At 44.8% G+C, this 17,598-nt stretch overlaps 1 protein-coding gene across 6 annotated transcripts in view; it reads left to right on the forward strand.

Moving 5' to 3' along the window:
* Positions 1-620: 620 nt before the first annotated feature.
* The window catches only part of ralgapb (Ral GTPase activating protein non-catalytic subunit beta), a 131,426-nt gene continuing 114,448 nt past the window's right edge, over positions 621-17,598 (forward strand). For 3 of the 6 annotated variants that reach the window (XM_055651956.1, XM_055651957.1, XM_055651958.1), the window contains exons 1-2: positions 621-1,036; positions 13,931-14,157. In XM_055651956.1, coding sequence (XP_055507931.1) covers positions 13,972-14,157 — 186 coding nt within the window. In that variant the 5' untranslated portion in view covers positions 621-1,036; positions 13,931-13,971. The remainder of the gene's footprint in view (positions 1,037-13,930; positions 14,158-17,598) is intronic. The other 3 variants (XM_055651962.1, XM_055651959.1, XM_055651961.1) reach the window with 1 other exon arrangement.

The raw sequence follows: 17,598 nt of genomic DNA on the forward strand, positions 1-17,598 counted from the left end.
CTCCATTCTTCTCTCTTTGTTTCCTAAGATACTCTTAAAATAATGACAATCCATATTTGAAAAACCGAAGTCGAAACTTGCGCTGCGCATGCGCAGTACTGCAAAGGCAGAGTTTCACTTTAGCTGCCTTCAGCCCCGCTTGTCATTGACGGCTTCAAGCAGTGCCGACGGCACGTGGGCTGCACAGACCTGCGCGTGTTGCAAGTGCTGCGGTGAAAGGCACGGAGAATTATCCCTACCTAAGAGATCGATCTCTTAAGATAGACATAATTCTCCCATGCCTTTACTTATTGCTTAATTACCATTTCATAATTCTAGTCAGGGTAGGCAGTGATGGCACGTGCCTGGTGAGTGTGTGTGCGCGCGCAAAATAAAAATGTATGCAATTTTTATCGACTTTTACAATGAAATACGATTGTTTTTAACAAGATACTTACGAAATTTTATGAAGGGGTACCACGGTATCAAAACTTTGTGAATCACTGGTTTAGACGTATCAAAACCAAAATCCTACCACCAACCTCGTCACCAGCAGGCTTGCAGCTTCCCGCTTCTTTCCTTTCACCTGCCAACAAAATGGCGTCCGCACCATGCGCCGAAGCCAGTTGCGATGACGTCGCGTCCTGGCCACGGCGCTCGGCTATTTCCGGTGCCACTCGGCAAACTTCGGCTTTCCTCGGCCATGGCTCCGGCTCGTTTCCGACTGGTAGCTTGTCTTCTATGGTAACGGGACGGAGAGAGCGGTGGGGCGGACGGACTGAACCTGGGACATGTCAGCTCTCTGTAGCCGCAGAGGTAATAAAGTCCCGATGGATGGCGTGCAATGTTCCTTGTCACCCGCTTCCCTCCGAGTGTCATCGTAAGTTGTCGGCCTCTCACTCCTTGCCGTCCGTCCCTTTGCATCGCGGCCTGCGGTACAGGTAAAGCCTAGGGCTGCTCCATAAGCGTTGCCGCTCTCCAAGCCTCATTTCATTAACTTATCCGATACAGGTCTGAGGAATTGAGGCGCAGACAAGAATATAACAACAAATGAAAGGTAGATATGAGATTGTTCAACTGCCAAGCTTCCTTTGTGGTTTACAGTATGTTTTGAGTTTTCATTCTGATGTACTTGTTTTCCGAGAGCAAAATATTAAACAACTCGTTAAGAAATGTTTACACTCAGGCTGTAATCGGAACTGGACGTGTGAGGGGACGTAATTGACAGGGAACATAAAATTAAAGTCAAACAAGTGGTGGGACTGGAGTGAGTTGATGCAGGGGTTTTGGGCCAACCCTTCCGCCTTCATGTTGTTTACAGCCACTTTGTGGTTCCTATTGGCATGTTACCTTGTACTTTCAAACGCATGTTCTTTATTCAAACTGTTTTTTGTTTGTTGAATGTAAATTAATAATCATGATTTACTGCAAAAATTTTGTGTATCGAATTTTGTGTATCGAATGCCTTGATTTTTATATTGGATATACACAATATGAACTACTGTATGTTTTAAAATAATTTGGGGGTTGGGAATTTCATGGATCGATGTGAACCTAGCCCTGATCTGTTACTGTAATGAACTCTTACTGAATTCTCTGTGTCACGAGAATTTAGAAATTGTTTGATATAGTTCCTATAGTTCAGTCACATTCCACAATTCAACAGTCTCAATTCAACTACACCCTAATCCACTTCTTAAATTGTACTATTGTGTTGTCAACGGCACTGTCATCTGGCCAAAATGATAATCTGATTGGAATGCTGATTCCTGTGAAGTTTGATAGGGCTTGATATTTGAATTGTTGCCTCTTTACAACCTTACTCTCTGACCAGATTTTTGATCACGGGTATTAATTCTTATTGCCACAGGTGAATTTCATTCTGTAAATTAATACCAGTTCCAGTAGAACCATTGAGTGGGAAATAACTACAGATGCTGGTTTGCACCAAAGATAGACACTCAGTGGGACAGGCAGCATCTTTGGAGAGAACGGATAGGTGACGTTTCAGTCTGAAGGGTCTCGACCTGAAATGTCATCCATTCCTTTTCTCCAGTGTTAATTCCATCCACCTGCTCTTTCCCCACTGTCTTGTAATGTCGTAGAATTGCTGCACAGTTCCAATTTATTCCCCTTAATTTTGGTTTCCACTCTGATGTACAGTGTTCCTGAGTAAAAAGGTTATTGTAATGCACCCAAATTTTAATTCTCCCAATTCTTGCAGTGTCTGTTGGCGGGAACAGCTTCCTTCTGCCTACTCTATGATCTTGTCTTTGATTTCAATATGGATAGGGATGTTAATCGGATGAGCAAAAGATGTATGGAAGGTTACTCGGGTGAGGAGGAAGAAAGGAACCAATCACAATCTTGTACACCTATCAAATCTTTTCTCTATCCTTTCTCCGGCATGCATAAATCCTGACTCTATCTAACTCGTGCTCCGTGAGATCTCAGCAGGTACTCCTTTTGCCATTTCCATCTGAAATAATGTCCCTGAATCCCAGCTCAAAATAGAGATAAGGGTTGCATTCCTAGTTATGATTACATTTCTTATTTAAAATGCATTTGTCTTTAACACTGAAGTAAAAAGCAATGATGGTTAAATTCAGGGTCGAGAACATAATTTCAAGCACCTCCCTTGAATCAATTACTTCAAATCTGTGCCATGTGGTATTTGACCCATGTGCTGAGTAAAACGTCCTTCCTGTTTACTCCACCAATGTCCCTCGTAACTTATACATCAGTTAGGTTTCCCCTCCACCTCCTCTTTTCCAAAAGAAAAGGGCCCATCCTATCCAATCTTTCCTCCTAGCTACTTTCCACTCCAGGCAACATGCATGTGAATACTCTGTGCACCTTTGAAATTATATATTTTCTATAAAAGACACAGTCGGCACTCTAGGGACAGGCAGCACTCTAGATAGAAGGAGTGGGTGATGTTTTGGGTCGAGACCACCCCCTCTCCAAGTACAGTCCCCTGTAACTGCAGGAGATGCAGCACCTGTCACTTTACCTCCTCCCTCGCCTCCGTCCAAGGACCACAACAGTTTTTTCAGGTGAGGCAGAGGTTTATTTGCACCTCCTCCAACCTCATCTACTGTATCTGCTGTGCTAGGTGTGGACTCGTATAATGGTGAGACCAAGCGCAGGCTCAGCAATCGTTTCGCTGAACACCTCCGCTCAGTCCACCTAAACCTACCTGATCTTCCAGTTGCTAAACACTTTAACTGCCCTTCCCATTCCCATACTGTCCTTTCTGTCCTGGGCATCCTCCACTGTCAGAGTGAGGCCCAGAGCAAATTGGACGAACAGCATCTCCTAATTTGCTTGGCCACCTTACACTGCAGCGGTATGAATATTGACTTTTCTAACTTCAAGTAATCTCTTTCTCTATCCCTCCCCCAACCAAGTTCTCTGAGCAGTTTGACTCTCCCTAATTAAATTATATCTCTGTATACTTCGTTTTCACGTTCTCCTCGCTAACGTTGATCTATTCTACATTTCCCTTGACCCTCATCCCATTTGATGTCTCATTTTCACATCTTACAGTTCCTTATCTCTGTGTCTCCCTCATCCCTGACTCGCAGTCTGAAGAGGGTCTCGACCTGAAGCATCACCCATTCCTTCTATCTAGAAATGCTGCCTGTCCCGCTGAGTTACTCCAGCATTTTGTGTCTATCTTTAGTGTAAACCAAATCTGCAGTTCCTTCCTAAATCTTCCCTATAATGTGGTAACCAGTACTGGTACTCAGTACTCATCTAACTTGTTAGTAGTTGCAAAATACCTTTCCTGCTCTTGAATAATAAAGGAAAGGGAACACATTGACTGCAGATGCTGGAATCTGGTTCGGGGAACAAGCTGCTGGAGAAACTAATGCATTCATTGACTATTCTTTTGATTCCACCTGACCTAATGAGTACCTCCACCAGGAGGTTGCTCTATTTCATGCATTTGCAGTCTCTTATATCTCCAGAGAGAGGGAAGTCTAGGGGCGGCACGCACGCCCCCATCCACATTAAGGTGGAACGCACGCCCCCATCCAGGTGGAACGCGTTTCCAGCTTCAGGTTCCTGGGAGTCAACATCTCCGATGACCTCTCTTGGACCCACAATACCTCAACTCTGGTCAAGAAGGCTCACCAGCGTCTCTTCTTCCTGAGGAGACTAAAGAAGGTCCATCTGTCTCCTCAGATTCTGGTGAACTTCTACCGCTGCACCATCGAGAGCATCCTTACCAACTGTATCACAGTATGGTATAGCAACTGCTCTGTCTCCGACCGGAAAGCACTGCAGATGGTGGTGAAAATTGCCCAACGCATCACCGGTTCCTCACTCCCCTCCATTGAGTCTGTCCAAAGCAAGCGTTGGCTGTAAAGGGCATTCAGCATTGCCAAGGACTGCTCTCACCCCAACCACAGACTGTTTACCCTCCTACCATCCAGGAGGCGCTACAGGTCTCTCCGTTGCCGGACCAGCAGGTCCAGGAACAGCTTCTTCCCTGCGGCTGTTCAACACTGTACCTCGGTGATTGCCAATCACCCCCCCCCCGGACACCACCACCCACCAGGAAAAAAAATACTATGACTGTATGCACGTAAATAGAATTATTTATTGCTCATATTTATGTCGCTCTTCTAGGGAGATGCTAACTGCATTTTGTTATCTCTGTACTGTACACTGCACAATGATAATAAAGTTGAATCTGAATCTGATCTGATCTGTATCCAAAAAGGGACATATACTTTGATCTCTGGAACCTCACACTAAACAGTTATTTAAGCACATAAACATCTGTTGATATTACCTTTTACGTCTTACCAATGAACCCAATTTTGGAAACAAATGTGCCTCCCTTTGAATGGAATACCTCTCTATGGCTTGATGTAAAATTTTGTCTGTTGCTGACCTTGTTGTGCATCTTGAGCAATTTTGCCTTGCTGTGTTACATAACCATTAACCTGTGATGGCCCTTCAGAAGTAATTTATTGTCTAGGAGGCACCACAGGATGTGCGATACACAATGTAAATTCAAGTTTAGTTTTAGTTTAGAGATACAGTGCAGAAACAGGTCCTTCGGCCTACCGGATCCGTGCCGACCAGCGATCCCCGCACATTAACACTATCCTACACACACTAGGGACAATTTTTACATTTACCAAGCCAATTAACCTACAGACCTGTACGTTTTTGGAGTGTGGGAGGAAACCGAAGATTAATGATTTAGATGAAGGGTTTAAAATAACATTAGCAAATTTGCAGATCACACAAAGCTGGGTGGCAGGGTGAACTGTGAGGAGGATGCTATATGGATGTAGGGTGACTTGGACAGGTTAGGTGAGTGGGCACATGCATGGCAGATGCAGTTTAATGTGGATAAATGTGAGGTTATTCACTTTGCTGGCAAAAACAGGAAAGTAGATTATGATCTGAATCTGAAGTTGGGCAAAGGGGAAGTACAACGGGATCTGGGGATCCTTGTGCATCAGTTACTGAAAGTAAGCATGCAGGTACAGCAGGCAGTGAAGAAATTGAATGGCATTCATAACAAGAGGAGTTGAATATAGGGGGAAAGAGGTAATTCTGCAGTTGTACAGGGCCCTAGTGAGACCACACCTGGGGTATTGTGTGCAGTTTTTGTCTCCAAATTTGAGGAAGGGCATTCGTGCTATTGAGGGAGTACAGCGTAGGTTCACAAGGTTAATTCCCGGTATGGCGGGACTGTCATATGTTGATAGAATGGAGTGGCTGGGCTTGTATACTCTGGAATTTAGGATGAGAGGGGATCTTATTGAAACGTATACCGTATTTCCCAGCGTCGAAGACGCACCCCCATTTTGAGTTACTACATTTTGAAAATAAAACAAATGTTTGCCGTGGTGACGGCAATTTGCATTATGTATTGTTTAATTGTCATACTATACTGGCAATGGAACAATGAAATTCTTACTTGCTACAGCTATAGGCCTATGAACAACCTAACCTTCGGCCTCCAAGACAGGTAACATTTCAGGCCTTATTTTAGGGTATAAAATAGCGTCTTCGACACCAGGAAATATGGTAAGATTAAAGGTTTGGACATGCTAGAGGCAGGAAACATGTTCCCGATGTTGGGAGAGTCCAGAACCATGTTTTGGACTCCTCCAACATCTTAAACCACAGTTTAAGAATAAGGGGTAAGCCATTTAGAACGGAAATGAGGAAAAACGTTTTCACACAGAGCTGTGAATCTGTGGAATTCTATGCCTCAGAAGGGAGTGGATGCCAATTATTTGGATGCTTACAAGAGAGAGTTGGATAGAGCTCTTAAAGATAACAGAGTCGGGGGATATGGGGAGAAGGCAGGAACGGGCTACTGATTGTGGATGATCAGCCATGATCACTATGAATGGTGGTGCCGGCTCGAAGGGCCGAATGGCCTACTCCTGCACCTATTGTCTATCTGAGAGAAATCCCACGCAGATCACGGGGAGAACGTACAAACTCCGTACAGACAGCACCCGTATTCGGCATCGAACCCGGGTCTCCGGTGCTGCAAACGCTGGAAGACAGCAACTCTACCGCTGCGCCACCGTGCTGCTCTAGTGAGGAACTAGCAAAACAAGGATTGTGCAGTTATGGATTTTGAACGTCCTAATTTTGTTGGAGGGAGTACATTTGAGTTGAATGAATTGTAAATGAAGTATTGATGTCGAGGAAGAAATGTAATTTCTTTATTAATTGTTGGGATATGGTCATTGCTGATTGGCTTAAATAACACCAGGTCATCGCGGAGGATAGATGAGATTCAACCACAGCCCCTTTGAGATTCTTAAAATTTTGAGAATTTAAGAGATTGTGACCAAATATTTGCTTAATTTCTCCATATCCCCGTAATCTCAATGCTTTTTGTAGCCTATATTTCTATCCACATAAGCCTGGTATCGGTGCAACAGCTGAGCGCTCATGGCACTCTGGATTGTCGAATCCAAAAGATAAATATTTCTCCCCCTGTGACTCCGTTCTAAACGTTTTTACCTAAGGAATCTAGTATACCATCTACCCATGATGTCATTTTAGTTAACTTAAACTCCAAAATGTTTCCCCCTTTTCTGCTCAATTGCATATTGCCACAGAAAATGTCACACTCACATTTGCTGCTCGATCTCATAATGCCACACTCGCATTTACACCTGTCCAGATAAGGACTACTTTTCTTTAAACATTGATAAATAAATGTAATCTACAGCTACAGTCCCATATCATCCTGTCACTATTACTGATGATATATTTAAAAATAGAATTTGCATTCTAACCTAGTGGATTTAGTGGATTTAATTTTGCAGTCTGTGAATTAACAGTAGAATAACAGCAAGTGGTAATTTTAAGCACATCAAATATATAACCTAGCACATAAAATTGTGAACTAATTTGTTTTATTTCATGGTCGAGATGCGTTAAATATTTCTAAATTGGTCCCTAAATAACAATGGTAAAACTGTTCATTTTGTGGTCTTACTATGGTATTATTTAGTATAGTATAGGAGCAGGGAGGTTCTACTGCAGTTGTACAGGGTCTTGGTGAGATCACACCTGGAGTATTGCGTACAGTTTTGGTCTCCTAATCTACGGAAAGACATTCTTGCCATAGAGGGAGTACAGAGAAGGTTCACCAGACTGATTCCTGGGATGTCAGGACTTTCATATGAAGAAAGACTGGATAGACTCGGCTTGTACTCGCTAGAATTTAGAAGTTTGAGGGGGGATCTTATAGAAACTTACAAAATTCTTAAGGGGTTGGACAGGCTCGATGCAGGACGATTGTTCCCGATGTTGGGGAAGTCCAGAACAAGGGGTCACAGTTTAAGGATAAGGGGGAAATCTTTTAGGACCGAGATGAGGAAAACATTTTTCACACAGAGAGTGGTGAATCTCTGGAATTCTCTGCCACAGAAGGTAGTTGAGGCCAGTTCATTGGATATATTTACGAGGGAGTTAGATGTGGCCCTTGTGGCTAAAAGGATCAGGTGGTATGGAGAGAAGGCAGGTACAGGATACTGAGTTGGATGATCAGCCATGATCATATTGAATGGCGGTGCAGGCTCGAAGGGCCGAATGGCCTATTCCTGCACCTATTTTCTATGTTTCTATTATTTCTTCAGTAAATTTGTGTCAGAATGAGTACAGTAAAGCCATTACAGTCCCATATCCCTATACAACATCGGATAATATATAAGAATTGTATAATTGGTTGACTGGTTATAATAGATTTCCAATGACCTGATGCATCTGCCTCTAGACTCTTCGAAGCTAAGGTAGGATAAACTTCAAACACAGCCTCGATATAACATAATTAATTTGTAGTAACTATAAAGAGGTCTCCCTGTTTCTGAAACACAAAGTCATAATCCATGCCCTTCTTAATTGCCTCCTCCCAGTCGCCAAACTGTTGCTTCCCAGATCTAGGTATAAATTCAGTCCATCCAGAGACACAATGGATATAGAACATGGACCAGTACAGCACAGGAACTAGCCATTTTAATCCACAGTGTTAGTACTGAATATGATACCACGTTAAGCTGATTTCATTTTATACAACAACGCAAAGGAAATTACAGAGAGTAGAAACCAGTACACATAGTCTTTATTGATCTTGTAAAAGTCTCTGACTGTATAGAGCCTTCCTTGACTGGCCTCAGATATTACACCATCTTGCATCTACTTCATGATGGTATGCCCACTGAGATCTTAGCCAATAGGTCCACAACATGCACAATTTCATTGTGGACTGATGTCAAGCAAAGCTCGTAACCAGCCAAAGACTTTTGTCAATCTTTCTTGCTGCTGCTCACATCCAGTCGCTTCCTGCTGGAGTGGAGCAAATTTGCAAGCTATATCGGAAGCTGTTCAAGCTATGCTGCATCCAGTCCAGAAAATGTCTCCAGATGAAGTCCGGACATGGATACGTACATAGGATGGGTTACACTGGGATCTCTTCTGGGATAGGGGTGACCTGTACAAAAGGTTTAAGAAGGAACTGCTGCGGGTGCAGAAGCATCTATGGAGCGTTGCCTATTTCCTTCCGCCGTCTGAAGCTCCATTGATGCTGCTGCACCCGCTGAGTTTCTCCAGCACTTTCTGTCTACCTGTACAAAAATGGCGGGTTACACCTTAACTGGAGGGGGACCGACATTCTGGCAGGCAGGTTTGCTAGGGCTACACGTGTGGGTTTAAACTAAATAGTGGGGGGGAGGGATTGACAAATTGGGAGTATATAAAGATGGAGTTGAAGGGGAAGCGAGTACAGGAAAAATTACAAAATATTCTCAAATTAATGGGAAGGAAAGTTCGAGAAGGGATAAAAGAGTAAGGTCAGGGCCAATTGCGATCGGTGCGAAGGGGGACGTGAAACCAAGGAACTGATTGTGGACTTTGGAAGTAGTAGAAGGGGGACCTACAGCCCCATTTATATAGATGGTTGAAAGGGTCAAGAGCTTCAAATTCCTGAACGTGCACATCTCTGAAGATCTTTCCTGGTCCGGGAACACTAATGCAATTATCAAGAAAGCTCATCAGCACCTCTACTTCCTGAGAAGATTACAGAGAGTCGGTTTGTCAAGGAGGGCTCGCTCTAACTTCTACAGGTGCACAGTAGAGAGCATGCTGACCGGTTGCATCGTGGCTTGGTTTGGCAATTTGAGCGCCCTGAAGAGGAAAAGACTACAAAAAATACTGCCCAGTCCATCATCGGCTCTTCCATCGAGGGGATTTATCGCAGCCGCTGCCTCAAAAAGGCTGGCAGAATCATCAAAGACCCACACCATCCTGGCCACGCACTCATCTCCCTGCTACCTTCAGGTAGAAGGTACAGGAGCCTAAAGACTACAACAACCAGGTTCAGGAATAGCTACTTCTCCACAGCCATCAGGCTATTAAACCTGGCTCGGCCAAAACTCTGATTATTAATAACCCATTATCTGTTATTTGCATTTTATCAGTTTATTTATTCATGTGTGTATATATTTATATTATGGTATATGGACACTTATCTGTTTTGTAGTAAATGCCTACTATGTTCTGTGTGCTGAAGCAAAGCAAGAATTTCATTGTCCTATACAGGGACACATGACAATAAATTCACTTGAACTTGAATACGGAGGTCAAAGTGTTGCATATGAATGCGCGAAGTATAAGAAATAAAGTATAGACTAGCTTGAGGCTCAGTTAGAAATTGGCAAGTATGATGTGGGAATTACGGAGACATGGCTGCAAGAGGGCCAGGGCGGCACTTTGGAGGCGGCACTTGGTGGTGGACAGGGACGGCCAAGGCAGCGAGGCGATGATGCCGGTGTTGTCCGAGGAGCGCTGACCTTCCTTCCTCCCCCTCCCCCTCCCCCTCCCCCCGTATCCTGGGACCCCTCGTCTCAATCCCACACTAATCCCCATTCCCGCCTCTATTCAGTTTTCACTGACATCCCCTGTGCTCCCCCCCAATCTATTCATCCTGCACTGATCTCCCTATCCACCTCGCATTGATTCTCCTGCCACCCTCCATCCATCCTACACTGGTCCCCCAATTCATCCCGTACTGACCTCCCTTCCCATTCATTCTGCACTGCTCCCCCCATCTATCCGGTACTGAACCCCCCATTCATCCCGTACTGACCACCCCTCCATTTATCCTGCACCGAACATCCATCCTGTAGTGATCTCCCCATTCATCTTTTACTGATCCCCCCCCCATTCATCTTTTACTGAACCCACCATTCATCCTGCACTGATATCCCCCATTCATCCTGCACTGATGCCCCCCATTCATCCTGCACTGATCTCCCTATCCACCTCGCATTGATTCTCCTGCCACTCCCCATCAATCCTACATTGGTCGCCCAATTCATCCTGTACTGATCTCCCTTCCCATCCATCCTGCACAGATACCCCCCCATCCATCCTGCACAGATATCCCCATTCAACCCCACTGACATTCCCCGCACTCTCCCCTCACAATTTTACCTACTCCACCCAACACGCACTAATTCCCCTGCCTCAATCCATCCATTCCGCACCGATTGCGTTCTCAACCCCCCCCACCATCTATCCATCCAGCACTGATTCACACCACACCACCCCCCTCCTTACCCTATTGTGCTGTAAATGTCTTCAGAGCAAACATTGACTATGTTTGATAATGGAATGCAATGAAATGTGTTTTAATTCCCAATGTTATTATTCGTTCTAATCCATGAAGAAGGATTACTTAAATTGTGAACACGTGAAACATTAAAACCGCAGTGTTCGATTGTCACTGCTACCGTTGACACGTTATTACAGAATTCATTTTAACAGCAAATCAATGCTCTTAATGTGGAGTATCAGTACTGTAGTTATTTAATGAGCAGCATTCACAACTACACGTTGGATTTATCCAGGTTTTACTTCTACAGTCGGTTATATACATCACACATTTGGTCAGGAGATATTTCGGTTGATATTTTAACGTTAATTCTGAAGTGGGAATGATGGAAACAGCGTTTATCAATAATTTTTTTTTAAATCTGGTGCGAACAAACTGGGTATCTTCATTGCTGTTCACAACACATACATCTAATCTGAATGTCCAGTAATGTGGCGTTTTGACACCTTTAAACATATTACCAAAAGATCATTTGCTGCAGTTATGTCCTTTGGCAATCTCTAGTCAGTGTAATGTTTAACCGGTTAGATGGGTATAGTCTGTTTTAACAGCTATTATCATAAAATGCCTTTAGAAATTCCTTTGCAACCAGTATATTTTGTTGTGGATAAATTATGTGGGAGGCGAGAGTGTTTCTGTACCAATAGCAATAACGATCCATGCTATGGCCATGTTATGATAATTTTCAGACCTTCACAGAAAACATGCTTGCATCAATCTGTAGTGTGCATGGTTAAGCATATATGTTATAAAGGTCCAGGATTTATTGATAATACGCTGAATAATCCAACCACACTTTTGTTTGAAAGTGGAAAGAAATAATAGAAATTGCATTAATTGCAATGTGTAAAAAGAGTTGAGATACTGTATTATAGTTTTGCTGCATGTCATTGTGGTATATATCATGTCTTGATTGATGAATATGTTTAGTTTGTGACTTTATTTGAAGCAGAAATAATATGTGAATGTTTCATTGAGCATAATTCCGTTTGGTAACTACGATATTTGTCCGAGCACATTATCGCACGTGTCATGCAAGCCGTCTTAAATGACCATTTAAACTGTCATTTGGCAACCTAAAAAGCTGCTTAGGTTGCCCGGCTGGCAACAGGGGGAAAAGGTTAAGTGAGAGCCCTGCAGTATGGATAGAACGAAGGAATTGTAAGGGTAAAAATACCTGATGGGACTTATCTACAAGCCCCCAAACAGTAGCCTGGACATAGGGTGCAAGTTGAATCAGGAGTTAAAATTGGCAGGTAGCAAAGGTAATGCTGTGGTTGTTATGGGAGATTTCAACATGCAGGTAGACTGGGAAAATCAAGTTGGTAATGGACCCCAAGAAAGGGACTTTGTAGAGTGTCTTCGTGATGGATTCTTAGAGCAGCTTGTATTGGAGCCTACCAGGGAGAAGGCAATTCTGGATTTAGTGTTATGTAATGAACCGGATTTGATAAACAAACTTGAGGTCAAGGAGCCATTAGGAGGTAGTGACCATCATATGGTCATGTTTAATGTACAATTGGAGAGGGAGAAGGGTAGATCGGAGGTGTCAGTGTTACAGTTGAATAATGGGGCCATGAGGGAGGAGCTGCCCAAAGTTGACTGGAAAGATACCCTAGCAGGGATGACAGTGGAACAACAATGGCAGGTATTTCTAGGAATAATATAGAAGGTGCAGGATCAGTTCATTCCTAGGAGGAAGAAAGATTCCAAAGGGAGTAAGGGGCGACCGTGGCTGACAAGGGACGTCAGAACAGTATAAAAATAAAAGAGAAGTACAACGTAACAAAGATGAGCGGGAGGCAAGAGGATTGGGTAATGTTTTAGAGCAACAGAAGATAACTAAAAAGACAATATTGGGAGAAAAAATGAGGTATGAAGATAAGCTAACCAAGAATATAAAGGAGGATAGTAAAAGCTTCTTTAGGTAGGAAATGGTGTTGGATAGACTGATGGGACTGAAGGCTGATAATCCCCAGGGCCTGATGATCTGCATCCCAGGGTACTTGAGGAAGTGGCTCTAGAAATCGTGGATGCATTGGTGATAATTTTCCAATGTTCTATAGACTCGGGATCAGTTCCTGTGGATTGGAGGGTAGCTAATGTTATCCCACTTTTTAAGAAAGGCGGGAGAGAGAAAGCAGGGAATTATGGACCAGTTAGCCTGACATCGGTGGTGGTGAAGATGCTGGAGTCAATTATAAAAGATGAAACAGCAGCACATTTAGATAGCAGTAACAGGATCGGTCCGAGTCAGCATGGATTTACGAAGGGAAAATCATGCTTGACTAATCTTCTGGAGGATGTAACTTTTTTGAGGATGTAACTGGGAAAATGGACATGGGAGAGCCAGTGGATGTAGTGTACCTGGACTTCAGAAAGCATTTGATAAGGCCCCACATAGGAGATTAGTGGGTAAAGTTAGGGCACATGTTATTGGGGGTAGAGTGCTGACATAGATAGTAAATTGGTTGGCAGACAGGAAACAAAGAGTAGGGTCCCTTTCAGAATGGCAGTGGAGGCAGATGCTGCAGCCTCATATTAAAATTGCATATGTATCCAAAAGGACAGAATTTACAGAGTTATGGGGAGATTGCAGTAGTGCAAGACTAGCTAGAATGCCCTTGTATTGAGCTGGTATAGACTTGACGGACCGAATGGCCTTCTTCCATGTTATAACTATTAATCCGGTGTTGGAGCTGGAATGAAATTGTGGCGTTTCAAATGTTTCTTTAAAACCTGAAGTCGTGGTTTGATTGTGTGGATTCTCATTTCTTTCAGACAGATGTTGAAGTGAGTTGGTTTTATGGTACTGGAGCACCATGTATTCAGAATGGCGATCACTGCAGCTCGTCATTCAGAGTGACCGAGGTCACATGAGTGTTCTGCATAGCTACCCCAACAACGTTGGCAAAGATGTGGCTCATGCTGTCGTGCGTCCGCTGGGACAGGGGCTCAACAGTTCGTCTGTAAGCAGCAACGAAAGCATTCTCAAAACTGACAAAGAGGCAAGTTTTCCTTAAGCTCAATCTCTATATTGTACTTGAAGATTAAAATATGTTCAATATTTTATTTTAATTTAATATTTTATTTAAAATTTACTAATCCAATAATTTATATTAGAAAATAAGCCAAATCTTGATATTGAGAGTAAAGAAACCAATTTGGACACAAAATGTCCGTATTTGTGGAAATGTGTCATCCTCGATAACAATCAGCACGGGAGCACCTCAAGGCTGCGTGCTCAACCCCCTGCTGTACTCGCTCTATACTCTTGACTGCGTAGCCGGTCATAGTGCGAACTCCATCATCAAGTTCGCTGACGACACCACTGTTGATAGATAGAATTTGATAGAATTTATTGCCCCACAACCAGGGTCGGTGGAATTTGGGTTGTCAGCAGCGGTACAATAATAAATAACACACAACCACAATAAAAAATATAACACAAACATCCACCACAGCATTCATCACTGTGGTGGAAGGCACAGAACTTGGCCAGACCTCCTCCATTTTCCCCCGTGGTCGGGACCTTGTGGGACTTATCACTGATGGGGACGAGTCAGACTATAGAAGTATGATCGACCGAGTGATCAAATGGTGCCAGCACAATAACCTGGCTCTCAACACCAGCAAAACCAAGGAACTGATTGTGGAGTACTTCGGAAGGGGTAGGATGTGGTCCCACAGTCCCGTTTATATCAAGGGGTCGATGGTGGAAAGGGTCAAGAACTTCAAATTCCTGGGCGTGCATATTTCCGAAGATCTCTCCTGGTCCTGGAACACTGATGCAATCATAAAGAAAGCACATCAGCACCTCTACTTCCTGAGAAGATGACGGAGAGTCGGTAGCACGTACATGAGCCTGAAATCGGCAACATCCAGATTCAGAAGCAGCTTCTTCCCCGCAGCCATCAGACAACTTCAAACAAACTATGAACTATAACAACCTATTGCACTTCATCTGTTTACTGAAGTGTGTATATCAAGAGTCAAGAGTCAATTTAATTGTCATTTGGACCCCTGGAGGTCCAAACGAAATGCCGTTTCTGCAGCCATACATTACACACAAATAAACCCCAGACACAACATAATTACATTTTACATAAACATCCATCACATAGCTGTGATGGAAGGCCAAAAAAAACTTATCTCTCCACTGCACTCTCCCCCCCCCCCCCCCCCCCCGATGTCAGAGTCAAAGTCAAAGCCCCCGGCTTGCGATGGCGATTGTCCCGCGGCCATTGAAGCCACGCCGGGTGGTGCGAGGTCGCACACCGGGTCTTGGTGTTGGAGCCCCCAGTGTGCGCTCGCAAAGTCCTGCGGCCATTCCAGCCGCGCGGGGCAGTGATGTAGGCCCCGCTCCAGGAGCTCTTCAACCCCGCAACACGGGCGGGAGAATTCGCCGTTGCAGGAGCCCCGAAAAGCGGTCTCCCTCCAGGGATCCGCGGGCTCCCGGTGCCGCCGTCCGCAGCCCCGCAGTAGCAGCCTCCGACTCAGCAGCGGCAGCAGCAGCAGCAGCGCTCCTCCACCGTTCCACCCGCTCCGGTCTCGGCCAGCTCCGCGACGGCAACGGTGAGTCGGCACCAGAGTCCCCGGCTTCTTCCCGTTGGAAGCCGCTCCTCGTTGCGGCCCCAACGACACCTGAGACCTGACGAGAAAAGGTCGGGTCTCCAGTGCAGGGAGAGATTCAAAAGTTTCCCCCCCCCTCCCACCCCACCCCCCACCCCCCCACACACACACCCCAACATAAAATAACAAAAACTACATAAAAACACAGACAAAAAATAATAAAAACGCAGACAGGCTGCAGAGGCCGCTGCTGCCTAGAACCGCGCCGCCTACCGGGCAAATATATATATATTCATATTCTATGGTATGTGGACACACTGATCTGATCTGTATGACTACAATATCCTGTTGTGCTGCAGCAATGCAAGAATTTCATTGTCCTATTGGCGACACATGACAATAAACTCTCTTGATTTGACGACTTGAAATGCAGGAGTAACAGGCGGCATTTCTGGAGATGAGGAATAGGGTAATGTTTCGGATCGAGGCCCTTCAGCCTGGAGAGGCTGGGGAAAGGGATACGAGATACATGTACAGCGATAGAGAGAGATATAGAACAAATGAATGAAAGATATGCAAAAAAACGATGATAAAAGAAACAGGCCTTTTGGCTGTTTGTTAGGTGAGAACGAATGCAGACAGTGTCACTCAATAAGATGACTTTAAAGCTGGTATGACTTGGGTGGGAGAGGGATGGAGAGAGAGGGAATGCAGAGGTTACTTGACGTTATACAAATCAGAAATCTTACCACTGGGTTGTAAGCTGCCCAGAGAGAGCTGGGAAGGGGAGAGGAAAGAGAGAGAAATCAAGGACTACCTGAAATTGGAGAAAGCAATGTACATACCGCTGGGGTGTAAACTACCCAAGCGAAATATGAGGTGCTGCTCCTCCAATTTGCAAACCCAAGGCGCAGCTATGGGCACGTGCATGGGCCCCAGCTATGCCTGCCTCTTTATAGAGTACGTCGAACAATCCTTGTTTGAGGCGTACCGTGGCCCTATCGACAAACTCTAACTCTGCTACATCGACGACTGCATTGGTGCTACCTCCTGCACCCATGCAGAACTCACTGACTTCATCCATCTCACCACTAACTTCCATCCGGCACTTAAATTCACCTGGACCATTTCCGACATCTCCCTACCGTTTCTAGATCTCACTATCTCCATCGCAGGTAACAGACTGCTGACCGATATCTACTACAAACCCACTGACTCCCATGGCTATCTGGACTACACTTCTTCCCACCCTGCATCCTGTAAGGACTCTATCCCCCAACTGCCAATGCCTCCGTCTACGCCGCATCTACACCCAGGATGAGGTGTTCCAAAACCAGTGCATTGGAGATGTCCTCATTCTTTTGGGAAGGGGGGTTCCCCTCTTTGACTATAAATTAGGCTATCACTAGGATCTCTTCTACATCCCGTAGCTCTGCTCTCACTCCCCATCCCCCAACTTGTAACAAGGGCAGAGTCCCCCTTGTCCTCACCTTCCACCCGACCAGCCATCACATACAACAGATAATCCACCACCACCACCAGATTTGCCACCACCAACGGGATCCCATCACAGGCCACATCTTCCCATCTCCTCCCCTTTTGGCTTTCCACAGAGACAGCTCCCTCCGTAACTCCCTAGTCAATTTGTCCCTTCCCACCCAAACCACCCCCTTCCCACCCAAACCATTTTCCCTTGCAACCGCAGGAAATGCTACACTTGTTGCTTTACCTCCCCCCTTGACTCCATCCAAGGACCTGAGCAGTCTTTCCAAGTGCCGCGGAACTTCACCTGCACCTCCTCCAACCTCATCTATTACATCCGCTACTCTAGGTGTCAGCTGCTCTACATCGGTGAGACCAAGCGTAGGCTTGGCGAT

The sequence above is a fragment of the Leucoraja erinacea genome, chromosome 21 (assembly GCF_028641065.1).
Source record: "Leucoraja erinacea ecotype New England chromosome 21, Leri_hhj_1, whole genome shotgun sequence".
NCBI classification, from domain to species: Eukaryota; Metazoa; Chordata; class Chondrichthyes; order Rajiformes; family Rajidae; genus Leucoraja; species Leucoraja erinaceus.